Source organism: Ammospiza nelsoni, chromosome 16, assembly GCF_027579445.1.
Source record: "Ammospiza nelsoni isolate bAmmNel1 chromosome 16, bAmmNel1.pri, whole genome shotgun sequence".
Classification (NCBI taxonomy): Eukaryota; Metazoa; Chordata; class Aves; order Passeriformes; family Passerellidae; genus Ammospiza; species Ammospiza nelsoni.
This window is the reverse complement of record NC_080648.1, coordinates 3106128-3131723: the sequence shown is the minus strand read 5'-3', so window position 1 is coordinate 3131723 and position 25596 is coordinate 3106128. Positions and strand designations below refer to the sequence as shown.

Below are 25596 nucleotides of genomic sequence, written 5' to 3'. Positions count from 1 at the left end.
CACTGGTTAGAAATGTTTTTCTTTCTGTGCTCCTTATCAGCCAGTGACCTCAATGCAGAGTTACTGCACCTGGAGTGATTTTGCGAGAATGACCTGATTGCCCCCGAGAAACCTGTTCTGCAAACAAAAATTGATTTCTGAAAGATTGTTGCTGTTCAATGGGCATTTTTGGTCTATTTTACTCTTTGCCATTGTGCCTTTTTCAGAGAGATGGTGCTGTAGCCGAGAGTGCAGTGACAGTAGGTCCTGATGTGCTAAAGTTCATTTGCCAATGTTAATTTCTTGATCACAGCACTGCTCACAGGTTTGGACTCTTAGACATACACAGGTATTTTTATCACGAGCTGTTTATTGGTTGAAGGTTTTTCCAAAAGTCAGTCATCTGTTTTTGTATTTATCACAGTTGCTGTACAACACAGAGTGTTTAATTAATGTTAGTTATTTGAAAGCAGTGTCGAATTTATTTAATATAACAAAGGGTGAGAAGGGCGAGATTTTTCTTAAGTACTTTCTCAGCATTCTCTCTCTGAAGCCAGAGTGTGGCTGCTTCTTGTTGTGGAGGAAGAGCCTGTTCTCTCAGCAATGTTAGGCTGAGCAATCATTTCCTAATAACTGCTGCCACTGTCTTTGTTTTTTTTTCGAGACAGTGACAAGAGTGGCATAAGAGGGAACTGAGTTATCACCAGGACCCTGTGAGTGAGCGCAGTAAGAATTCATGGAGTTATTTCTTGAGCAGTGAGAGAGTTGGTAAAACTTTCTGTACCTGTAATTTCCCAAAACCTGGTTTGGGTAGCGCTTGGAATGGTTCAGTTGATCATAATGTGCCCTGCTCTCTACAAGGCCATGAAACAAGAGCTGTTGGTTCATGGAGAGTCTTGTATTTCGTGATTTCCTTTGGTTCTTGCAGAGAGGTGGAGCCAGCATAAACAGTCACTGAGGTAGATCAAGTGTTTTTTCACAGGTGTGCTCTCAAGAGTGTTTTATCATTTCTGCTTTCAGACCATCTCATGCCAGGAGCATTCAGTGTTTTATCGTTTTATCATGGCAAAGGACATGTCAGGGTGTTTGAGCTGTGAGCAAACTGCCTTCTCTAGTTGTGCCCTTCTGAGATTCGTTTTGCTGACTTTTTTCTTTTGTTGTTGTCTTTTTATCTCGAAGTCTTTGTCCTGGGAAAGGTAGCTGACATGTCATGTATGCCTCAGGCATCACCACAGAAGAGTATTAACCCTCATTTTTACAATTCTCAGAGTAAAAAATTCAGCACGCTGCTAAGTGAAATATCCTGGGAGCCTGGATACCTTTTTTCAGTCTGCCCCCGTTCTGAGATCTACTTACTTAAGCCGTTCACTGAAAAAACTTTTTGAAGAAATGCTTTACCAGGTTATTCTTCCCAGATCTAGGACAAGAAGTTGTGGTAATCTCTATGATTTGTAAAACTCAACATGTAAGCATAATGCTGTAACAGAGAATAAGACTTGCCATTTCCTCCCAGCCACAGTTACTTTGAGAGGGATATAAAATAAAGGGAATATAAACAAGAATCTCCAGAAAGAAGACGTTGCTTCTGGTGCTTCTTTTATACACGGGTTTCTCCTCCAAAGTATTTTGTTAACGTTGCTTCACAGATATGGTAGAAATGAAATAAAAGAGCTGGGTAAAGAGTACCCACAGCAGTAACAGAAGGGATAGGAATCTGCAAAGAATTTGATGCACAGTGCACCTGCTTGTACTTACCTGTACTCACCTTTGCCCCCTTGTACGAAGTCTGCGTGATCCTCCACTACTCCAGTACACGTTCCCCAGTCAGGCTCTGCAGTTTTGCTTCCGAACAGAGCTCCTCGATTCCCTTTTCCGCGGATATTAAAAAATTCTCCAAACTGAACTCCGACTCGCGCTTTTGGGTAGCTGATGGACATGAGCCGCGAACGGTGCTGCCCGGGGCGAGGCCCCGCTGGCGCCGCCTTGCGGCGGCTGCAGTGTCGCGGCGGCGCCTCCGGGTGTCGCTGTTGGCCGCCGCCGAGCGCCGCTGGAGCCGCCGCCGCCGCAGCGTCCTGCCCCCGCAGGCTGCTCGCTCGCCCGGCGCCGGCCGCAGCGGCAGCGGCACCGACAGCAGCGGCGGGAGAGAAGGCGTGCCGACCTCGCTGTCTTCCAGTGGTTTTGGGCGGCGAGAGCGGCTGGAAGGGAGGCAGGGCAGCGGCAGGAGGCAGGAACGCGGCGAGCGCAGCGGGCAGAGAATGGCGGTGAGGCGGCGGCAGAGGCTTGGGCCGGGCGGCGGGCGAGCGCTGCCGGCCGCGCTGCTGCTGCTGCTGCTGTGCGTGTGGTGCCGGGCGGCGGCCGAGCGGGTCCGCTACGCCATCCCCGAGGAGCTGGGCAGAGGCTCGCTCGTGGGGCCGCTGGCGCGGGACCTGGGGCTCAGCGCGGACGAGCTGCCGGCGCGCAAGCTGCAGGTGGCGTCTGGCGGCAAGAAGCAGCTGAAATACTTCACGGTGAATGAGGAGAACGGGAACCTGTACGTGAACGAGAGGCTGGACCGGGAGGAGATGTGCGGCGAGTCGGCGACCTGCTCCGTCAGCTTCGAGGCGCTGGTTCACAACCCGCTGAACATTTTCCACGTTGAGGTGGATATCCAGGACGTCAACGACAACGCGCCGCGTTTTCTTAAGGAAAATATCCACTACGAAATCATTGAGTCTACACCGCCTGGTGCCCGATTTGCTGTGGGTGTTGCCGAGGATGCGGACGTGGGTAGTAACTCGCTGCAGGGCTACAAACTGGAGGCCAACGGATTCTTCGCGGTGGAGGTGAAGGAGAGCCAGGATGGCAGCAAGCTCGCGGAGCTGGTGCTGCGCCGTGCACTGGATCGAGAGAGCGAGCCGAGCCTGCGGCTGACGCTGACGGCGCTGGATGGCGGAGACCCGCCCCGGACTGGCACCGCCCAGCTCTGGATCAACGTCACGGACGCCAATGACAACCCACCCGTGTTCGCGCAGGACCGGTACCGCGTCAGCCTGCGCGAGAACACGCCTCCGGGATCGACGGTGCTGAACGTGACAGCCTCTGATGCCGATGCCGGCACCAACGCTCGCATCACCTACGGCTTAGGGAAAATGCCGGGCAAGGTGCTTCAGAAGTTTGTGGTGGATTCAGAGAGTGGGACGATCAGTCTGCAGGAGGGGCTGGATTTTGAGGACACGCGAGGCTACATGTTGCTGGTGGAGGCAAGAGACGGTGGCGGTTTGGTGGCCCACTGCAAGGTGGAGGTGGAGGTGCAGGACGTGAATGACAATGCGCCCGAAATCACAATTCTGTCATTGTCAAGCCCGGTGCCCGAAGACTCGCCAGCTGGAACTGTGGTGGCCCTGCTGAATGTGAACGACCCGGACTCCGGCGAGAACGGTCAGGTGTCGTGCGAGCTGTCGGGAGAGGCGCCGCTGTCGATCGTGGCGTCGTCGGGCGGCTCGTACAAGGTGGTGACATCGGGCGCGCTGGACCGCGAGCAGGCGTCGGAGCATCGCGTGTCGGTGGTGGCCCGGGACCGGGGCAGGCCGGCGCTGCGGAGCAGCAGGGAGCTGGTGCTGGAGGTGTCGGACGTGAACGACAACGCGCCGGTGTTCGAGGAGGCGGCGTACAGCGCGTACGTGGCGGAGAACAACGCGGCGGGCGCGCTGGTGCTGCGCGTGCAGGCGCGGGACGCGGACGCGGGCGCCAACGGGCGCGTGAGCTACTGGCTGGCGGGCGGCAGCGCGGGCGCGGCGGGCGCGGCGCCGCTCGTGTCGGTGGAGGCGCGGAGCGGCGCGCTGTACGCGCAGCGCTCCTTGGACTACGAGCAGTGCCGCGAGTTCACGGTGGCCGTGCGGGCGCAGGACGGCGGCTCGCCGGCGCGCAGCTCCACGGCCACGGTGCGCGTCTTCGTGCTGGACCGCAACGACAACGCGCCCAGGGTGCTCTGGCCCGCGCCGGCGGCCGGGCCGGGAGAGGCTGCGGGAGGGGCGGCGGCGGCGCCTTTCGAGGTGGTTCCGCGCTCGGCCGAGGCCGGCTACCTGGTGGCCAAGGTGGTGGCGGTGGACGCGGACGCGGGGCGCAACGCGTGGCTGTCGTACGAGCTGGTGCAGGCGTCGGAGCCGGCGCTGTTCCGCGTGGGGCTGCACAGCGGCGAGGTGCGCACGGCGCGCGCCGTGGGCGAGCGGGACGCGGCCAAGCAGCGGCTGGTGGCCGTGGTGAAGGACCACGGGCAGCCGGCGCTGTCGGCCACGGCCACGCTGCACGTGGTGCTGGCCGAGAGCTTGCAGGAGGCGCTGCCGGAGCTGAGCGATAGAGACGCTGTTTCTCTCCTGACGTCTGATCTGAACCTCATTCTTGTTGTGTCGCTTTCCGTCGTGTCCTTATTATTCGTTTCCACGGTAATTTTTGTTTTTTTCTTTAAATGTCGACAATCGAGGAGCCCTCCCATTTTTATAACTTCTGATAAGGAACTGTATTCCACCTTGGGGTCAAAAGCACCGTACAACTACTGCAGCAGCACCCTTCCCTTGCCCTATTCCTACGAGGTGTGTTTAGCCTCTGAGTCGGGGCAGAAGGACTTCACGTTCCTGAGACCAGGGGCGGCAGCCTTGTCTGCTGATCTCCTGTCCGCTGATCCCGGCTCAGGCACTCGTTCTGGGAAGGACCCCCCCAGCCCTGGGAGCTCGGCACAGGTGAGCTTCTGCCCTACGCTCCCTCTCAGTGAGTTTTTGTGAATCTTTTTTCCCTCTGTTCTGCTGTGGGTAATCTGTGGGGAACCGGCAGATCTGAACTTGCCGGCGCCCTGCTCACTAGCTGAGGGGTGTGGGGATGTGAGTGAGTGAGTGAGTGAGTGAGTGAGTGAGTGAGTGAGTGAGTGAGTGAGTGAGGGCGAACCTGGGATCTTGACTCATCCTTTTGACCTGCCAAGTCTTATCCGCAAATTGCCCTTTTTCTCCGAGGAGTAACGCTAATGTTGTCAGTACTTCTGTCTGTCCTGGAGGACAGACAGCTGCGCGTTTCACCAAACTGGAGTGAGGAGGTGGACTGGGGGTGGAGGGGATATAAAAGTGTAGTGGAGCCTGAGGCTGAGACAAGCCTTTCCCCTGGGTCTAGTGACCACTAATTGTCTCAGCCACATTTGGGCGCTTTCATGTGATAATGATGTGTGATCTATCCCGGAGTGTTTACTCAGTGGGGGACTATGCTGGAGTTCTCTCCTTTTCCGTCAAGCTCGGTTCTTTAGCGCTCTGAACCCCTTTAACAGAAGGTGTTGTGTACATCCGTAACTCAGCTTTTCCCCTCCATCTGTAGAGTCGGAGCTGGTGCTTCAGTGTAGCTCCAAGACGGAGCTACAGGAGCAGAAGGAGCTTTGTGTTCCCGCTGCCACCGGCTTCTCTGGAGTGGAGTCAGGGAAAATACCGATGTGAGCGGCTCAGGCTGGGATTTGGCTTGAACCCGTCCCTGGACGAATTCCTGGTGCAGGGGAAGGCGTCTTCCCCCTTAGCTGTTGTACTTTTTCACTCTTCTCCCTCAAAATGGCGCTTTGAGGTGCTCTGAAGCGTCGTCTGCAATATTCAGGCTTCCCACCAAGGTGGAGATGTAATGTCTGCAGATTAATCGAAATATGGTAGATGGAAATGTTCTGTCTTTAATGCCTTTCCTAAAATCTCTTTTCTACCCATCTCTCCGCTGCTTGGCCATCCCACTGCTGCTGGGATTAAACGGAGAAGGTACTCTGGTACGGGTGGTGTGTGCACTCATACATAGAGAGGGAAATTAATTCAGAACTGTGGACCCTACGCTGAGAAATCGCGTGTAGGAAAAACCTAAAATGGGCAGTCATTGGAAAAAGCATTCAGAACTTAGAGTGGTTGGGAAAAGGATTCAGAGTTTATTTCAGAGAAATAAGTTGCTGAGGACTATTTCAAGATTTGGGTCAAAGAGAGCTGTGTATTTTCTTGGTTTTAGATTACATACAAGAAACAAAGACAATTGGGATTTGATTTTTTATGAGAAAAGAAGTGCTTTGGGAACGTTAGATGACTCATATTGGATTTTATTTGTGTGAAACCCTATCACATATGAACGCTATGTGAACTTTTATCACATTCTGCAGACAGGTGATAAGAATGATAAATAGCGCTGATAAACTTTATCTTTTGGCAACGATTAATTAGGAGAAAAGGAAATAGCTGAGCATGTAGGTAGGACAGATTGCGCCGACTCTTTCGATATCGCCGACTCTTCATGTAAGCGCCGAACTGCTGCGTCTCTGGGTGGATCCCCTGTGCTCACGGCAGCTTTTAGGATTGTGCTGGGCGAGGACAGGCAGAGCCGAGATCCCTCTCGCTCTGGCGAATGTCGCTGTCCAGCGCTGGTGCGGGTCGCTTGCAGCCCTACGAGCTCAGCCCCCACAATAGCGGGGTAACAAATAACCCGCCGTAAGTTTCCGAGCCACTTCTGCAAGGCTTTGGGAGCCTCCATAAGCGAATGAACGCGGGGGTGCTGATTTCCAGTCCGGTTTTTGCCTTCCTCATCGGTGTCGGTTGTGGGATGACACCTGGGCGCTGTGTGTCACAGCTGGGTTTTCACAGGGTACCTGATATTCCGTTATCAAGCATCCTTGTCCCCTTTTCTGTATCCCGTGAGAGCCGAGCGGTTCTGCGGGTGACAGACGACAAATGCCGGAATTTCGGTATTTTATCCTTAAGTGTGCATAAAAATTCGGAAAAGTAGGAAAAGCCGACGTAGCACGAGTTGTTTATGACAGCAACAACAGCCCTAAGGCAGGTTTTTGACCAGGCACTGCCGCTGCTGTGACCTGCCAGGCTGCTGCGGGGGAACGGGATCCGCTTCCAACCCGGTGAACCCGCACCACAGGTCACAGAGCGTGAGTGCCCTGAGTCTGGCTGGTGGAAAAAACTACCGGGGAGCAACCTGGGAGATTGCGAGAGTGGGAGGGCACATTAAACTGAGATTTCTGCGGTTTGTCAGGGAAGACGCCTGCTGGGATAGTGATGGCAGTGGCGATCCCGCAGGAGGGGTGATGCTCCTGAAAATCCAGCGGCGGGAGCCGCCCTGCGGCGAGACTAAGTGTTGCGGCCGGAGGAGCTGCTCATAACACAGCAGCACGAAATCCATGTCGCTTTGCCGGCCACGCTGCTTTGGTGGCATGCTGAGCAGCGAAGTCCCGATGCCTTGAAAGGGGCTTCCTTCCCGGAAGGGGCTGGCCAGGCATTTGGGTGGGTGGACCAGCATCTTGAAGGTCCTGAGAAACACTGGGAGCTGGCGCGTCGTGCCCGTGCTGGCTCTCCCTGGAACCCTGCGTACCCCGGAGAACCCTCCCCACTCATCCCCCCGCCCTCTCCACCTTCCTTTTTTTACTCCTAATGCCTCATTCCAGCGAGGTGTTCCCTCGCGCACACCCCAAACACCCCACGTCTCCGTATCGCCCCTTTTGCCTTCACTCTGCCGACTTTTACAGCTTCTTGCCCACACACGCAGTCCCCGTGCCCGATCCACCCTGCTTCTACCAGCGCTCCCCCCGCCTGGCTGTTTCTGTAGCGGGTTTCTCTCAGGGCTGTGCTCTCCCTTCAGCTCCTGCCCGCTCCTGTCCCGGGGCCGAGGTCGCCGCGCTGGCTCCGGCGGGGCTCGGGGCGGCTCGGGCGCTGCGCTCTGTGCAGTTATTGGCCGGGACTCTGTGTGCCGCTGTCGGCCAATGATGGAGCGGGGGGGAACTGGCGGCCCGGCCCCGCTCCGAGCCGGGATGAGGCGCAGACGGTCTCAGAGAGACTCTGCGAGTGAGTCACCGCCGAGCCCGCCGAGCAATGCCCGGCTCCCCGCCGCCGCTTCCCGGGGCCGCTGGGCAGCGGCATGAGGGGGCGAGCTGAGAGTTTCTAGCCGGGGCGGGGGGCGAAGCGGAGAGCGCGGCCGTCCTGTGCGATGAACGGCGTTGCTGTGAGGAGCCGCGGGGTGACGACGGGGCAGGTACTGAGCCTCTTGCTTTTGTTCGGCGCTTCCGACTGGGTTTCCGCCGCGATTCGCTATGCGATCCCCGAGGAGGCGCGGAGAGGCTCCGCGGTGGGGAACGTGGTAGCCGACCTGGCGCTGGACCTTGGGCGGCTGCCGGGGCGCCGATTGCGGGTGGTGTCCGGCGGCAACAAGAAGTACTTCGGGGTGGATCTGACGAGCGGGGCCCTGCTGGTGAACGAGAGGATAGATCGGGAGGAGCTTTGCGGCGCGCTCTCTCCCTGCTCCCTCAGCTTTGAGATCGTGGTGGAAAACCCGCTCGAGCTGTACAGTGGCACCGTAGAGATCCAGGACATCAATGACAACGACCCGGTTTTTCCCAGCAGCCAGGCGAGGCTGGAAATCAGTGAGTCGGTGGCTGCCGGAGCGCGCTTCCCGCTAGAGAGCGCGCAAGATCCCGATGTGGGAATTAACTCTTTGCAGACCTACCAGCTCAGCGCCAACCCGAACTTTGCACTCGACGTGCAAACGAGGGTGGATGGCAGCAAGTACGCGGAATTGGTGTTAGAGAAGGAGCTGGACAGGGAGGAGCAAAGGGAGCTGAATTTGGTCTTGACTGCGCTGGATGGAGGCAGCCCGCCACGGTCGGCCCACGTGCAGATCCACATTGATGTTGTAGATGCCAACGATAATGCCCCGGTCTTCAACCAGTCCACCTATAAGGCGAGTGTGAGGGAGAACACGCCCAGCGGTACCCTGGTCGCCAAGATCAGTGCATACGATCTGGATGATGGGCCCAATGGAGACATCATCTACTCCTTCAGCAGCCACACCCCCGCCAAGGTACGAGAACTCTTTGCTCTGGACTCAGCCACAGGGGAGTTGAGGGTCAAGGGACAGCTGGACTATGAGGAAACAAAGCTGTACGAGATTTACTTACAGGCTAAAGACAAGGGAGCCGTTCCTGGTGTGGCTCATTGCAAAGTGCTGGTGGAAGTCGTGGATGTGAATGACAATGCTCCAGAGGTGACAGTGACTTCTGTGTACAGCCCTGTGCCTGAAGATGCAGCCCCAGGGACGGTCATAGCTCTGCTGAGTGTTACAGACTTGGACTCCCATGACAATGGCTTGGTGAACTGTTTTATTTCCCCTGGGATCCCGTTCATGCTCAGCTCCTCCCTCAAAAATTACTACACGTTGAAAACAGAAGGAGCTCTGGACCGGGAAAAGGCAGCAGAGTACAACATCACTATCACAGCCAAGGACTCGGGCTCGCCACCCTTGTCTGCAGTAAAACACATCCTGGTGCAGGTGTCAGATGTCAATGACAATGCTCCCAAGTCATCCCAGGATTCATATGATGTCTATGTTCCTGAGAACAACATGCCTGGCATCCCCATCCTTAACGTGAGCGCCACGGATCCGGACCTCGGGCGCAATGCCCACCTCTCCTATACCCTTTTGGGTGACACCACTTTTGGCCACCTCTTCTCCATCAACCGGGATAACGGCACACTCTACCTGCTCACCTCCCTGGACCATGAGGACCAGGTGGAGTTCAACATGATGGTGCAGGTCCAGGACGGTGGCTTTCCACCTCTGGCCACTAATGTCTCAGTCAGTGTGTTTGTCACTGACCTCAATGACAATGCCCCAACGGTGCTGTACCCTCACCCCAACACCACCGCCACCTACACCGATGTGGTGGCACCAGGCACTCCTGCCGGCCACATGGTCACCAAGGTGGTGGCGGTGGATGCGGATGCAGGGTACAATGCCTGGATCTCCTATACCCTGCTGCAGGCCACTGACCCCAGCCTCTTCTCGGTTGGGCTGCACAATGGGGAGATCTTCACGGCCCGCCAGCTCCGCGAGGATGACGCTCCTGAGCACACCTTAGTCATCCTGCTGAAAGACCATGGGGAGCCTGTGCTGTCCACCAGTGCCACCATCTCCATCTCTGTGGCCGAGACGGTCAAGGAGGTGCTCACTGACCTCACTGATGTGGCACCTGCCAGTGATCCCAGGAGACATGTGACTTTCTATCTCATCCTGGCTGTGATTTTGGTGTCAGCAGCCTTCTTCATCACCATGTTGTCAGTGGGCATCTTCAAGTGCTACAAGTGGAGGCAGTCAAGGGAGCTGTACAACAGCTCCAGGAGCACCATGTACAGGACACCAGGGCCCTTCAACCACATTGATGCTGTGAGGGGTGGCTTCACACCACCCAGCTTCTACCACCAGGTCTATCTCACCACAGACTCTCGCCAGAGTGATCTCCTGTGTAAAAAGCCCTTCACTTCCAGCCCCTTGGGGAGCCGCCAGGGCACCATAAGGAATGGTGAGCCAGGGCTGTACCACCAGATTGTGGGCACTGCCAGCCGGCTCCCCACACCTGCTGAGGTAACGTAGCTCCTTCATTGGCGTGTCCCAGCGCTGGGCAGAGCCACGGTTCCTTTGCGCCGCACGCGTGTGGCTGTGTGTTGGGGTTGGGAGGGACATCCAGTCGTGCCACGCCCCTAAAGAGTTCAGCTACAGCTGAACAGGTGTTCTTTGGAGTCAAACGAGCCGTCCTGAGGGCTGATGACTTTTGCACTGTGATGAGCTGGATCAAGTGAGTCAGTTTCCTCATGTTGGCAATCATGCGTCTTTTGGAGGCAGTTTTGGGTGCGCCTTGCATGAGTAAGCGGTGGAGGCTGAGGTCAGCTCAAAACCACTTGTTAATCCTTGGCACGAAGTTTGCTGTTAATGGTGTTTCCTTCCCTTTGCAAAAGGAGAGCCAAGGGGAGCACTTGCACTGTGGGGGAACGTTGTAATCTCTGTGCGTCGTGGCTTGGTGGGGGCCGGAGAGCTGGGGGTGCAGGTGGGGCTGGGAGCTGGGGGTTGGCGTGTCGCCTCTCACAGTGCAGCACGCAGAGCTGATGGATGATCCTGGTTCCTCTGACAGACTGTGGTCACAGAGCAGTCCCTTCCATCTGTGCCGTTCCTCATGTTTGACTCCTGAATGGTTCTGGTTTTATTTCCATGGAAGTTCTGTGCTGATGTTCAGTCTAGGGGAGGGGGTGGGATTGCAGACTGCCCCTGTTGCTTGCAGGGTTCTGCTGAGCTGGACTTTGGCTCTGAGCAGGGTGGTGAGTCGTCCACTGAGATGTTGTTCAAAAGCCCTATTACAAGCTCTGCAGGATTCATAATGTGCTGTCTCTGGGTGATGTCTGGTGTCCTTACTGCAGGCTGGAAGGCGTTTGCGCATGGCAGCAGCTTCTGTGCTTCTCCCCGATGAGAATTGTGCTGCTTAATTTGAAAGCTTTCAATTATAGGAATGCTTCAGTCTTCAGAGGTGAGGCCAGGTAGTGGATCCAGTGGAGGGGGAATGTGGATCTGGTGGATTTCCAAGGTCGTTGGTGCTGGTAATTTGTCCTTCCTGGGAGGCAGTGGGTAGGAGTGGATTGGTTCCTCAGAGCAGAAGGAAGTGAGGTGCAGCGGAAGCTGTTCAGGGGGTGAGGCTGCGTGTGCTGCCTGCTCAGTGTGGCCAAATCACAGATGGAGGCAGAAACCTCTCAGAATTATTTTATGCCTTTTTATTTTTTTTCCCCTGCTTGCGTCACTGCTCCGACTCAGCACTTCTGATTTGTGGCAGGTGAGAATGGCTGCAGCAGCTGCAGGAGCAAGTGTGGGCTGTGCTATGGCTGGGGACAAGGATGTCCCCTCCACCTAAACGTTCTGCCAAGATGCCTTTGGGGGTGAGGGCAATAAATGATTTGAGAGTGGGGGTGGAAGGAGGGCAGCAAGCCCCAGCCCTGACTCCCTCCTATCCCCCAGTACTGCACCGGAAGGGCACTGCCAGTGAGAAATCAGCTGGGATGGCTCTGGGCTTTGGATTTTCAGTCTTTGTGGTGACAATGGATTGTGTCGAGCCTGCAAAGGCTTTACACCTTGCTCTGCAGGGCACAGCCAGCCCCCAAAAGGGATGCAGGGGGAAGGGTGTTGGCTCTGTCTCTAGCAGGTTGTGTGTCCTGCCATGAGGGATCCTACCCTGCAGGATCTCCAGTGATCCCTGGGTTGTCTGGCTTGGTGCCTCCCCACAGAGTGAGCTCTGACCCTGTGGAATAAGGAACATCTCCATCCATCCCAGACACCCCATACCCTTCCTGCCTTGTCCCACTGTCCCCATCCCGAGCTTTGACAGGCCCAAACAGCAGCAGGGTCCCTGTTTAAAGCCCTTGCTCCAGGTCCTTGGTGGCTGAGCCATCTCAGGGCACTGAGTGGTTTCTCCCAGGCTATGTGGGCTTTGCAGGGGCTTCTGCTGAGGCACTGCAGCAGCGCCAAACCCATCCCCCGGGGTGCAGCACCCTGTATTGCCAGTGGAAAGCTCTGTCACCCAGCTGTACTGTCTGGGGCTCAGCCTGGGATGGGGACAGGGCACATTCCAGAGCCAAGGTTGCCGTGACAGCTTCCTGCTGGTGGCACCGTCAGGAGCTCTGGGGGGATGAGTATGTAGCAGAAGGAATCGGTCTCTGTGTGCTGGGGAATCCCTTGTCCGGTGTTTTTCTGCATTGTCTCTTTAAGGCGCCTTCCCCCCTCCTCCGGAGCCGGCGGTAGGTGGGACCTGGGCAGTGTTCTCACCACTCCTAAGGTTCCTCCCGGTGTCTCTCCCTGACTGGCAGCAGGGTGGTCCCGCCTCACGGCTCGGAATAGGCAGGGAGGTGCTGCAGACGGGAGGGAGGACCCCGGACTGCAGCACCTTCACGGTCCCTGCTGTCGGCAGAAGGATGCTGTCCCCGTCGCTGTCCCTGTCGCTGTCCCCCGTGCCGGGCACGGGTGCTCTCAGCCTCTCCCAGCTATTCCCCAGGTCCCTCTGGTGCCCAGGTGGTGGGGACAGGCAGCATCCCAGGCAGGTGCTGGGTCCCCTGTCTGCCACAGCACTGCAACCCCCAGCCCCCAGGGTCTGTGTGCCCCCAGGGGAGGGGTAGGGTGGCCTTCAGTGCACCAAGGACAGAAGATGGACAGGGACTGCTTACAAAAGCATACAGTGACAGGATAAGAGGGAATGGTTTTAAACTGACAGAAGGCTTTGATTAGATAACAGGTATAAAAATTCCTCCCTGTGAGGGTGGTGAGGCACTGGTACAGGCTGCCCAGAGAAGCTGTGGCTGCCGCATCCCTGGAGGTGTTCAAGGCTGGGCTGGATTGAACTCTGAGGAATCTGGTCTAGTGGAAGGTGTCCCTGCCCACGGCAGGAGGTCAGAATGAGATGATTTATAAGGTTCCTTCCAACCCAGGCTATTCTGTGACTCTGAGTGCACAAGGCTTCTGCAGGGATGTGAATGGAACTAAAAGTCTGCAGCTTGCCAATATCGTCTGTGACAGGGAGAGCAGGAAATTACTGTGCTCCCCCCTGGGGAGGCTAAGACCCCTGCTTCTGCCCTCAGGAGACTGACTGCAAAGCGGTACCTGCCACAGAGTATCAGTGCCAGGTGGGAGGCTTGGGCTTCCTTCCCAGTCTGAAATCCTGACCTGGTGGTGTGATCCTGTGGTGATCTAGTGACCTTATTATCTGGCTCTGTGTGTTTGCAGTGATTTGGGTACTGTGAAGACTGACCCCTTCCTTGCCCCAGGCTGAGGAAGTGGCTTCCCGTCAGGTGTGCATTGCGAGCAATTGTATTTCGGCTTTGAATGGCTCACCTGCCTTTGCTTTTGCACCTTCAGCTAGCTACTCCCACGCTGGGCTGGCAGGAGTGGGTGTCCCCCTCCCAGCGCGAGGTGTCCTGGCCGGTGGCGGTACTGGTGGCAGTGATGCCTCACTCAGACAGGCAATCATGGGGTGCAGGCAGCAGCCAAAGCAGTAGCTGAGGGGGAGAAGAGGGGTGAGAGAAGAGCCCCTGGCACCTCGGGGCTCTAACAAGCACCTTTTCATCGGGCATGAAAAGTCCTTTGGCCTGCGTTCATGACAGCTGCCCTTTGTCTGTGGGCATGATGTGAAGCCACCATTGTGGAGGGGGAGCACACAGGGAGGGCTTGTACCTTGCTTCCAGGCTGCCAGGACGTGCAGTTTCCCTGTGAACGCAGAGCGAGCTGTCGGAGCAAGTGAGTCAGGCTGGCAGAGGGGAGGCCGGGGGTGGCAGCCCCGCTGTTGCCGGCTCAGGCCCCTCTTCCCGCACCTCCGGAGCCACTGCTGGCCAAGAGGGGATGGAGCTCTCGGCCAATTGGGCGCTGATCTGAAGCAAGGGGGGGAAAATCTGCTTCTCCCCCACCCCCCCTCCCACCTCCGCGCTGGGGCTGTGATTCAGTTCCCCTCCCCCAGCCCACCCCCTCTGCTTGGAGGCTGACAGTTGGAGCCGCAGCCTGCCGGAGCCCCGGAGCTGTTTTCTAAGCCGTGCAAGAGAGACCCAGGGATTTATTCGCAGTTCCTCAGTGCCTGCCGTGTCCCGGGCCAGACGCGCACGGACATGGAGAGTGCCAGCCTCCAGCGACCCGCCTGGAAATGGCAAGTACTGAGTTTGTTTTTGCTCTGCGGCTGGGGCCGGGGCTCCGGGCAGATCCACTACTCGGTGGTTGAGGAGTCAGAGTTGGGAACCGTGGTGGGGAACGTGGCCCGGGACCTGGGCTTGAAGGTGGAGGAGCTGCCGGGTCGCAGGCTGCGCCTGGGCTCAGAGGAGAGCTTGCGCTACTTCGCCGTGCGCCTGGACAGCGGCGCGCTGGTGGTGAGCCAGCGGCTGGACCGCGAGCGGCTGTGCGGAGCAGCTGCCAGCTGCGTGCTGTCGGTGCAGGTGGTGGCAGAGAACCCCCTGCAGCTCTTCCGCCTGGAAGTGGAGATCCTGGATCTGAATGACAACTCCCCGAGCTTCCCCACCGCTCACCGCACCCTGCGCATCGCCGAGTCTGCCACGGTGGCTGCGCGCTTCCCCCTGGAGAGCGCACAGGACCCCGACGTGGGCACCAATGCCGTGAGCTCCTACCGGCTGAGCCCCAACTCCCACTTCTCCCTGGATGTCAAGCAGCAGCCGGATGGCAAACTCTTCCCGGAGCTGGTGCTGGAGCGTGCCCTGGACCGGGAAGAGCAGCCCGAGGTGCAGCTGGTGCTGACGGCAGTGGACGGGGGAAGCCCAGCGCGCTCGGGCACGGCGCAGATAACGGTCCAGGTCCTGGATGTCAATGACAACGCTCCCACCTTTGACCGCACCACGTACAAGGTGAAGGTGCCGGAGAACACACCTGTGGGGGCTGTGCTCCTCCGGGTCAATGCGTCTGACCCCGATGAGGGTCCCAATGGGGAGACACAGTACTCCTTCGGGGTTCACACCTCCGACTTGGTGCGGAGGCTCTTTGCCCTGGATCCCCGCTCCGGTGAGGTCCGAGTGAGCGGGGCCCTGGACTTTGAGGAATCCCGTTTCTATGAGATCTACGTGCGAGCCCACGATGGAGGGGTCCCGGAGATGGAGGGCAATTGTGTGCTGCAGGTACAAGTGGAGGATGCCAATGACAACCCCCCGGAGGTGCTGCTCACTTCCCTGTTGAATCCGGTGCCAGAAGATACCCCACCCGAGACTGTCGTGGGGCTCTTCAATGTACGGGACCGAGACTCGGGGGCCAACGGGGATGTGAGTTTGGAGATCTCTCCCGATGTGCCTTTTGCCATCAGGTCCCTTCAGAACCACTTCTCCCTGGTCACCCAGAAGAGCCTGGACCGGGAATCTACCTCACAGTATGCAGTGGAGCTGATCGCCCGGGATGGTGGCTCTCCTGCTCTCACCACCACACTCACGCTGCTCCTCAATATATCTGATGTAAATGACAACCCCCCACGCTTCTCGCAGCCCTCCTACGATGCCTTTCTCCAGGAGAACAACCCGCCTGGCTCCCTGCTGTGCACCGTCTCTGCCTCAGATCCTGACTACGGGGATAATTCCCGGCTTGTTTACTCCATAGAGAGTGGCCAAGTGCAGGATGCCCCCATCTCTTCCTTTGTCCACATCAACCCCGACAATGGTAACCTCTATGCTCAGCGCACCTTCGACTTTGAGCTGCTGCAGGTTCTGCCAGTGTCTGTGGTTGTGAGGGACTCGGGGTCCCCCCCTCTCTATGCCAATGTTACTGTCTACATCTTTGTGCTGGACCAGAATGACCATGCTCCCACCATCCTGTACCCTGCCAGTGACAGCGATGTGCCGGCACCCCAGAGGGTCCCACTGTCTGCCCCACCGGGCTACCTGGTGGCCAAGGTGACAGCAGTGGATGCAGATGCTGGGCACAATGCCTGGCTCTCGTACCGACTGTTGCCACAGTCCACCGACCCCTCCTTGTTCCACGTGTCGCTGTACACCGGGGAGGTGCGGACCGCGCGTGCCTTCCAGGACAGCGACATGGCAGTGCAGCAGCTCCTTGTCCTGGTGACGGACAATGGTGACCCTCCGCTCTCCAGCACTGCCACCATCACTGTGGCCCTGGAGGAGGCAGCCCTGGAGGAGAGCTTCAAGCCTCAGGATTTCCTGGCTGGTGCCAAGGAGAAGCCGGACCTGACCTTCTACCTGATCATCGCTCTGGGAGCCATTAGCACGGTGGCACTGGCCACCGTCACCCTCCTGGTCGCCCGGTGCCTCCGGCGCAGGGGCCGTGACGCCGTCTCACCCTACTGCTGCTGCTGGCTCAGCGAATCGCCCTCCCGGGACTTCTGCAAGCACTCCAGCCCCAAGCTCCAGCTCAGCTCCGACGGCACCCTTAAGTACATGGAGGTCACGCTGCGACCCACCGACTCCCCGTCGCAGTGCTACAGCACCTGCTTCTCCCCCGGCTCCGAGCGGAGCGACTTCACCTTCCTGCGGCCCTGCCCAACCCCCGCCACCCTGCCGAGGGCAAGCGGGGCTTTCCTGCCCGCCGCGGGCACGCTGCGGGACCGCGGCCAGGTGAGCGGCGATGCCGGGGCGGGTCCGGCGCTGCCGGGCGCTCCGACGGCGCGGTCCCCGCGGGGGGCGCGGAGCGGCCGCGCCGGTTCGCGGCGCGCGGCGGCGGCGCGCGGGCCGTGATTGGCGCCGGTGTTGCTGTCCTGGGGAAGGAGCGCGGCGATTGGAGCGGCGCCGCCGCGCGCGCAGCCAATGGCGGGGCGGCTGCGCGGCCGCGCTCCCCCCGCCCCGTCGAGCCGCGTCCGCCCCAAACAATGAATGGGAGCGGCGAGCGCTGAGCGCGGCCCCCGGCGCCGAGGGCATCGCTCCCCGGCCGGCCACCCGGCAAGGATGCCGAGGGCAGGGCAGGCGCGCCGGTCCCTGGGGCTGCCGCGTGTCTTCTCCTTCTGTTTGTTCTTGCACAGCTCATCTGCTCAGATCCGATACAGCATCCCGGAGGAGCTCACACGGGGTGCCTTTGTGGGCAATATCGCCAAGGACCTGGGCACCGATGTGGCTAAACTGGCGGCAGCTAATCTGCAGGTACTGTCGGATTCGGATTCCCAGTACTTCTCCGTCAATGTGAACACCGGTGTTATTATGGTCAGCGAGAGAATAGACAGGGAGCAGCTTTGTGGGCAGAACCCACGCTGCTTCCTCCACTTGAAACTTGCCATCGAGAACCCGGTGGAGTTTTACCGAATCGAGGTGGAGATCCTGGACATCAATGACAACCCCCCGCAGTTCCCCAGCGATGAGGTGTCCTTGCGCATCTACGAGCTGGCGTCTCTGGGTGCCCGCTTCCCCATCCAGCCAGCCCAGGACCCCGACGTGGGCACCAACACCTTGCAGACCTATCACCTGAGTGCCAACGACAACTTCAACCTCAACGTGAAGGCCCGCACTGATGGTGGGAAGTTCCCTGAGCTGGTGCTGGAGCGGGCCCTGGACCGGGAATTCAGAGCTTTCCACTACCTGGTCCTGACTGCTGAAGACGGGGGCTCTCCCCCACAGTCCAGCAAGATACGCATCACTATTCAGGTCCTGGATGCTAATGACAACCACCCGGTCTTTGACAGACCATCATATGGAGCACGCTTGGTGGAGAACTCGCCGCTGGGCACCCTCGTGGTGAAGTTAAATGCCACGGATGTGGACGAAGGACCCAACGGAGACATCCGCTACTCTCTCAGTAGCCACAACTCAGCTGCCTTACGCCAGATCTTTGCCATCGATGAGCAAACTGGGGAGATTCGTGTCCAGGGCAACCTGGACTTTGAGGAGGCGACGGTGTATGAGATCGAAGTGGAGGCCAAGGACATGGGGTCACCCACGATGGAGGAGCACTGCAGCGTGGTGGTGGAAATCACGGATGTCAATGACAACGCCCCTGAGGTCATTCTCACCTCCTTCTCAAGCACCCTGAGCGAGGATGCACTGCCGGGCACAGTGGTGGCCGTGATACACGTCAGAGACAGGGACTCTGGCGAGCAGGGCAAGGTCCTGTGTCACGTGTCTCCAGATCTTCCCTTCCAGCTGCGTAAGGACTACGAGCACCAGTACTCGCTGCTCACCAGCACCCGTCTGGACCGGGAGCACGTTGCCTACTACAACGTCACCGTCTCTGCCTCGGACCTGGGCAATCCGCCCCTCTCCCGCCACACCATCTTGCCAATCACCCTGATAGATGTCAATGATAACGCTCCCCAGTTTGAGCAAGCGTCCTATGAAGTGCTGGTGGCGGAAAACAATCCAGTGGGCAGCGTGCTGGTTACAGTCTCTGCTGCCGACCCCGACTCGGAGCAGAATTCCCGCCTGTCCTACTCCATCCTGCGAGCTGGTGGGACAGATCCAGGCCTGGATCCTACTCGCTACCTCTCGATACATCCCACGAATGGGCAGGTCACCGCCAAATTCCCTTTTGACTATGAGCAAACCACCTATCTCCAGTTCCACGTGGAGGTCTCTGATGGTGGCTCCCCGGCCCTGAGGAACAGAACACTGGTTCATGTTTTTGTAGTGGACCAGAACGACAATGCCCCGCAGGTGCATTTCCCCAGGGCTGGGGAGGACTCTGCTACTCAGCTCCGAATTTCCCCCTCCATCGTCCCTCCTGCCCTCATCACCAAGGTGGTGGCAATAGATGCAGACTCGGGGCGCAATGCCTGGCTGTCCTACCACCTCGTGGAAGCCACAGACCTGGGGCTTTTCAGCGTGGCCCTGCGTTCCGGGGAGGTCCGGATCATGCGGGCTCTGCAGGAGACGGACGCCTCTGAGCACGAACTGCTGGTGGTGGTGCGGGATGCCGGGGAGCCCCCGCTCTCCACAGCTGTCACACTGGTGGTGCTGGTGGAGGAGAAGGGTCCGGAGGCCCTGCAGGGCTCCGAGGCTCAGGCCGCTGATGGTGGGGGCTTGCCCAGTATTACGCTTTATCTGATTGTATCCCTGGTGCTCATCTCCACCGTCTCGCTGGTGGCACTGGCAGCGCTGGGCATTCGGTGCCTCCGGCGGGGCTCTGCACCTGCCGGCCAGGGCGGCTGCGTGGAGAGCGTGAACACGCTTCAGCCTCCTCCCAGCCACATCTTTGGGCACTTTCACTATGAGCCTAAGAAAGGGGACACTGTGATGGGCGTGCCGGTGACAGCTACGGCACCCCCAGCCCCTCGTTACCGCTCCTGCTTTTCGCCTGTCTCGGATATCAGCGAGTTCATGTTTGTGAAACCCTCCGCGGATCCCACCCTGTGCAGCGAGGTGAGCTCGGGGGTGTGGTGTCCGACCTGAACACAAGCCCGGTGTTGGCGGGGCTCGGCACCGAACCGGCCGGCTTTGGGGAGGGGGTGTCCGCCGGTGCCCGGTGCCAGCAGCCGGGCGGGGCGGGGCGGATCGGGTTCCCCCCCCGCTGCCGGGAGTCCCCGGCGCCCCCCCGGCGCTGCGGGGGCGGAGTGGCGGCAGCGGGGGAAGGGGAGGGCTACGCCGTGCGTATTTTGGGGAAGGCGGTGAGATGGAGAAGGGGAGGAGGAGGAGAGAAAAAGGAGGAGGCGGAGGAGGAGGGGGCTGTGGAGACACGTAAAACTGTCACTGGGTCCGTCCCCTCCGCTCGCCGACTTTGTGTGTCTTTGCGTGTCGAGAAGCGGTTCAGCCGGCCGGGCTGCGCTCGCCCCCTCCCCCGCCTCCTCCATCCCTCCCTGTCCGGCTCCGGCGGCTCCGGCGGCGGCTTCCTCCCTGCACAGGCGGCTCGGACCCCCCCAGGGCGCAGGGGTTCCGGCTGCCGGGGCCGGCCGCGGGGGCGGGGAGGAGGGGGAGGCTGCGCCGCTCCTCTCCGCGCTGCTCCGTTCGCACAGCCGGCCCGGGATGCTCGCGGGACAGAGTTTGCCATGGCAGCTCCCGCTGCTGCTCGCAGCCCTCTCCTGCCTGCCGGCTCCCAGCTGCGCCCAGCTCCACTACTCCGTGCCCGAGGATCGCGAGCCGGGCTTCTCTGTGGGCGACCTGGCCAAGGACTTGGGGGTGGAGGTGCGGAGCCTGGCCGCCCGCAACCTGCGCCTGGTGAGCGAGGGTGGGCAGCGGCACTTCCAGGTGGACCTGGCGGCAGGTGTGCTGCTGCTGGACAGCAGGCTGGACCGGGAGGCACTGTGTGGGCAGAGCCCCACGTGCTCTCTGCACCTCCAACTCGTCATGGAGAACCCCCTCCAGCTCCACCGGGTTGAGGTGGACGTCCTGGACGTGAATGACAACGCGCCCCAGTTCCCCAAGCCAGAGGTGGTGCTGGAGATCACTGAGGTAGCCAACCCTGGGACTCGGCTGCCCTTGGAAGTAGCAGAAGACCCAGATATGGGCACCAACTCCATCTCCACCTACGAGCTCAGCCCCAGCAAGCATTTTGCCCTGAGCATCAGCGTGAGAGGAGATGGTGTTAAAATGCCCGAGATCGTACTCGAAAAAGCACTGGATAGAGAGAAAGTGCCTGTTCATCACGTAACACTGACAGCCCTGGATGGAGGGAATCCTGTGAAATCTGGCACTGCCAGGGTTACCATCCATGTCTTGGATGCAAATGACAACCCTCCTGTCTGTGACCCACCCATATCCAAGGTACTTCTGGAGGAGAATGTGCCTGTGGGCACTCTGGTCACCAAACTGAATGTCACCGACCTGGATGAAGGTCCCAACGGGGATGTGGAATATTCTTTTAAAACCAGCAATAATGCACCTGGTAAATTCACCAAACTGTTCTCCTTAGATGCCCGTACAGGGGAGATCAGAACCAAAGCCCCTCTGGATTATGAGGAATCCAGTGCTTACGAGATTGCAGTTCGAGCCAGGGACAAGGGATCCCCAGCCATGGAAGGCCACTGTCACCTGCGAGTGGAATTAATTGATATCAACGATAACAGCCCAGAGATCGTGCTGACCTCTGTCTCCAGCCCAGTGCAGGAGGATGCAGCCCCAGGCACGGTGATCGCCCTCATTGGTGTGAAGGACAGCGATTCGGGTGACAACGGGCAGGTCCGTCTGCAGATAGCAAAAGAGCTCCCGTTTAAACTGGTGTCATCTTTTAAAGAGCATTTCTCGCTGGTCACCAGTGGTCCCCTTGATCGGGAGAAGGCCAGTGGATACAACATCACAGTGAGGGCTGTGGATTCAGGGTCCCCCCAGAGGGCCACACAAAAAACCTTTTATCTCCGCATTGCTGACGTGAATGATAACGCACCGAATTTCTCCAGCCCTTTTGATACAGCTCACGTTCAGGAAAACTCCCTCCCTGGAACTTCTGTCTTTTCAGTGTCAGCATCAGATCCTGATGAGGGTAGCAATGCCAAGCTGTCTTACTCCATCCTGGACAATGGGATGCAGGATGCACCTATCTCAACCTACTTCCGAATCGATCAGGACAATGGCACCATCTACACCGTGCGAGCTCTGGATTACGAGCAGGACAAGGTGTTCCAGGTGCCTGTGGAGGTGAAGGATGCTGGGTCTCCTGCTCTCAGTAGCACTACTGTGGTCCATGTGTTTGTCCTGGATGAGAATGACAATGCTCCCAGCATTGTCTACCCGTCTGTCCCCAAGGGCTCTGCCTTCCACCAAGCCATCCCAGCCTTGGCAGAGCCTGGCTATCTGGTAACTAAAGTTGTAGCAGTTGATGCTGACAGTGGCCATAATGCCTGGCTGTCCTACCAGCTGCAGGAGTCTGCTGAGGCTTTGCCTTTCCAAGTGGAACGCCGCTCTGGAGAGATAAGGGTTGCACAGGCTCTCAGGGAGTCAGAAGATTCCCACAGGCTGGTGGTGGAAGTGAGGGACAATGGCACGCCGTCCCTCTCGGCCTCTGTGGTAATAGTCATTTCTCCGGAGGAAAACAGCGTGCAGGACTTCTCCAAGTCCTTGGACCTCCCCCAGCCTTCTTCCGAGGATACCAACCTAACTCTTTACCTCATCATCTCCTTGGTGTCCATCTCCATCGTGTCCTGTGTGATGTTCGGGCTGGTGGCTGCCCGGTGTCTCAAGGCTGGCAGTGCCAGCTGGACCTTTGCGGGTTGCTGCCGAGGGACTGGCCGCAAGCCCGCCTCCCATTTCCGAGGGCAGATGAAGCCAGATGGCTTCATCAAGTACCTGGACGTGGGAGCAGCGGGCTTGACCTCCCAGGCACAGAATTACACCTCTTGTTTCTCACCCATGTCCGAGCAGAGCGATTTCCTCTTTGTAAAGCCCTTCAGCCATTCTAGCACTGCGGAGACCATGGCTGCCTATGAGCAGGTGACCAGCACCTTAGCGAGTCCCTGCGATGGGGTAAGAGATGGCTGTTCCTTACTGTCCTCTCTGCTGAGTGCAACAGTTTGGCATATCCAGGCCACTTGGCTCTTCTCTGTCCATCCTTCCTCCTGAGACGGTGGCCTCAGGGCACACGTGTCACTGTCACCTCCTGGGAGGTGGCAGGTGAAAGTTTTGGCTGGGCTTGGTGGAGGTGGGGGAAGGAGCTGAGCAGCGTTACAGAATCAAAGACTCTGTGTTTGTAGCAGTGGAGAGTTTCCCCTTGGCCCCGCTCGTACATGTTTCTATTTAAAGTGATTCTTAGCATGATCAGGAACAGGTTTTCTGGGGGTTTAACTTCTTGGTTCTGTTTAACCCATTTTTCCTACATGGCACATGAGCTGTGGTGCGGAGGAGGTTATCTGAAAGGAAAGTCTGCCTGTGTTTCTTTTGCTCAGTTTTAGAGATGCCTTGTAGAAATTTCTCATTTCTCAAACCCCAAGTGTTATTAATTACTGACTGTGCCTCGGCCAGGGATCATTTTCCAGCTTGGTCATGTTGAGCGAGCAGCTGAATTTGGTATTCAGAACTAAAATACTGAAATGTCAGGAGTGACATTATTCACAAAGATCCTGGTGACCTTATGTGCCCTTGGCTTGAAGAGGCTGACGAGCGGCAAGCTTTGAAAACTTGAGCTGTTTGTACTCAGATGCCTAAATATAGATGTAGGTGACTGTGTTTAGCTGGAGATTTTATAACTTTGGGATATAAAAAGTAAAGCAATTTTGTGTCACAAATGCCTGCCCTAAATTTGAAAATGGTAATTACAACAGGAATTCAAAATATGGAAGGGCTACTCAAAATATTGGGAAGGGCTTATCTAGTGCAGTATTGTGTGCCAGCGTGTGCAAAAACGCGTCTCTGAGAACTGGAGGGCAAGTCTTTCAACAGCTTCATTTGCATGCAGCATGGGGACCAGTGGGGCATCTATTTTAGGGGAGTAATTTATTCTAATATCTTCTTTCATGAGTATCATCAAAGCTGCAGAGAAATTAGTGAGAGCACATCTCCTAAATAAAAATCTAGGTCAGCTCTACTCGTCTTCACTTTTCCTTAGTAATTGCATGTACAAGCAGAATAATCCTATAAAACTGATGTTCCACTATGTATGGGCTATGAACTGCTCCTTCCTAAAATAGCTGAGGGAAGCATTGTCCTTTCCAGGTAGTATGTCATCACTCTGGAGCTCATTAAGATGATCATGATTTTCGGAAGTGTGTGTGTTGTCCCGACAGAAACAGTTGTGCTATTTAGTGCTCTCCACAAAGGCATGATTCAAAACGGAATATACAAGCTTGCTCCATGTCCTTCCTTATTTACAAAATGTTCATTGTCTGGTTGTAAAATAACACGGGCAGAGAGTGATATGGGGGTTTATTAATGAGGTTACAAAGTGTGCTGCTGTGTCTGAAGGTTATTGTGTCTCCTAAACAAATAATGCTTTTTCCTCTTGCTGTCGGAAGTTTATTCTTTTTTCTGTGGACAGAAAAATATTGTAGTGCTCCAAGGCCACAACAGCCAGGAAAAGTCATTCAAATATCATGCATAAAAACAAGATCTCAGGCAGGCCTTTTTAAGGACAGAAGAAGGAGAGATTAGGAAGGTCTGTTACCATTTTTACCTTAGAGTATTAAGAGCATCTTTCTCAGTATCAATTAACTCTGCCACCCCCTCACACCCCCTTCCTCCTCCAAGCTCATTACTGTGGTACCACTGCTCCTGCTGAATTCGTGCCCTTATCAGTTTATTTCATGCTTCATTTCTTTCACAGCCTGGTTTCCTGAGCTGCTTTGGAAGATTATTCTCTGAACAGTTTTTGTCATGCCTTTTGGTATTCATGCTGCTTCAGAAATACTCAGGAAAAGGGGAGGGGGGAGCTTTCTCTTTGTTCTAATTGATTTGCTTCACTTGGACAGAACATGCTGATATTCCAGACTGAAATAATCCAGGATCAGTTCACTTTCATTTTCAAAGGCAAGAATGGAGGTATTAAAACTCTTCTTTTTCTTTGCAGCAAGCTCAACCTAACACAGACTGGCGCTTCTCTCAGACCCAGAGACCTGGAACAAGTGGGTAAGTGGCTCTTTCTTTTCATTTATCTGTGGGATGAAGATTTCTTTTCTTGGTGTGCCACTTTCAGTGTTGAAAAGTCCATGAGTGGCAGCTCTGAGAGAGGCTGTCCCTGTCATTGATGGAATTACAGAGATGAAATAGGGCTGCTCCTGTGTCAGCTGTGTTTGGTGGGGCTGTGGCAGCTGCTCTTGGCAGTGGTGTGTCTGGGTTTGGTGTCTGCTCCTCAGGAACTGGAAGGAGCTCCAGGTGAAGTTGGGAGATGGCTGGAGGACTGGACAATGGGTTTCACAGAGAAAGGGCTCTTTGCTAAAGCAGATTCTGAGCATGTAAATTCCTTCCTGAGTCAAAAATCTCAGTGCCTCTCCCTTCATGGAGGCCACTGGAAATCACTCCCTGTACCAGCCATGGAGCCTTGAGCTCTGTGCTGCTCACAGAGCCACAGGATGGGTCAGGGGAGGGAAACACAGAGCTTCACCTGCTCCCACCTCCCTGCTCAGCAGGCTCATCCCAGGGCTCTCAGCACAGGATTGTGTCCAGACACTTCTGCAATATCCCCGGTGAGGGAGATTCCAGCACCTCTCTGTGAGGTGTGTGTGAGAGCAGAGAGGCCCCAGCAGCAGAGAGCTCCCAGGTGAGTGCCCTGCTCCTGGCTGGGGCTCTCTTGACTCTGGCCCACCAATGTTTGCTTGTCTTGGTGCACAGTGAGAGACCACTGACAACAAAATCTTGTTTTTTGCCTCTCCCATCTTTTCTCCTGGTTCATGGACAGGGATCCCCTTCAGAGGGTGAACTCCCTTGAAAGAGAGAACTTTAACTGAATTCCACCTTTCTCTGTGAATACCCAACCAGAGGTTACTGTGTATGAGCAGAC

General features: G+C 57.0%; 1 protein-coding gene across 13 annotated transcripts in view; it reads left to right on the top strand.

Annotated features, from left to right (window-relative positions):
- Positions 1–25596, top strand: part of LOC132080365 (protocadherin gamma-C5-like) — a 230175-nt gene that overhangs the window by 182579 nt on the left and 22000 nt on the right. For 6 of the 13 annotated variants that reach the window (XM_059483500.1, XM_059483495.1, XM_059483496.1 and 3 more), the window contains exon 2: positions 24667–24725. In XM_059483500.1, the coding sequence (XP_059339483.1) occupies positions 24667–24725 (59 nt within the window). Of the gene's footprint in view, positions 1–7800; positions 10375–14318; positions 16872–19471; positions 19599–20043; positions 22632–24666; positions 24726–25596 lie in introns of those variants that run through there. The other 7 variants (XM_059483493.1, XM_059483492.1, XM_059483490.1 and 4 more) reach the window with 5 other exon arrangements.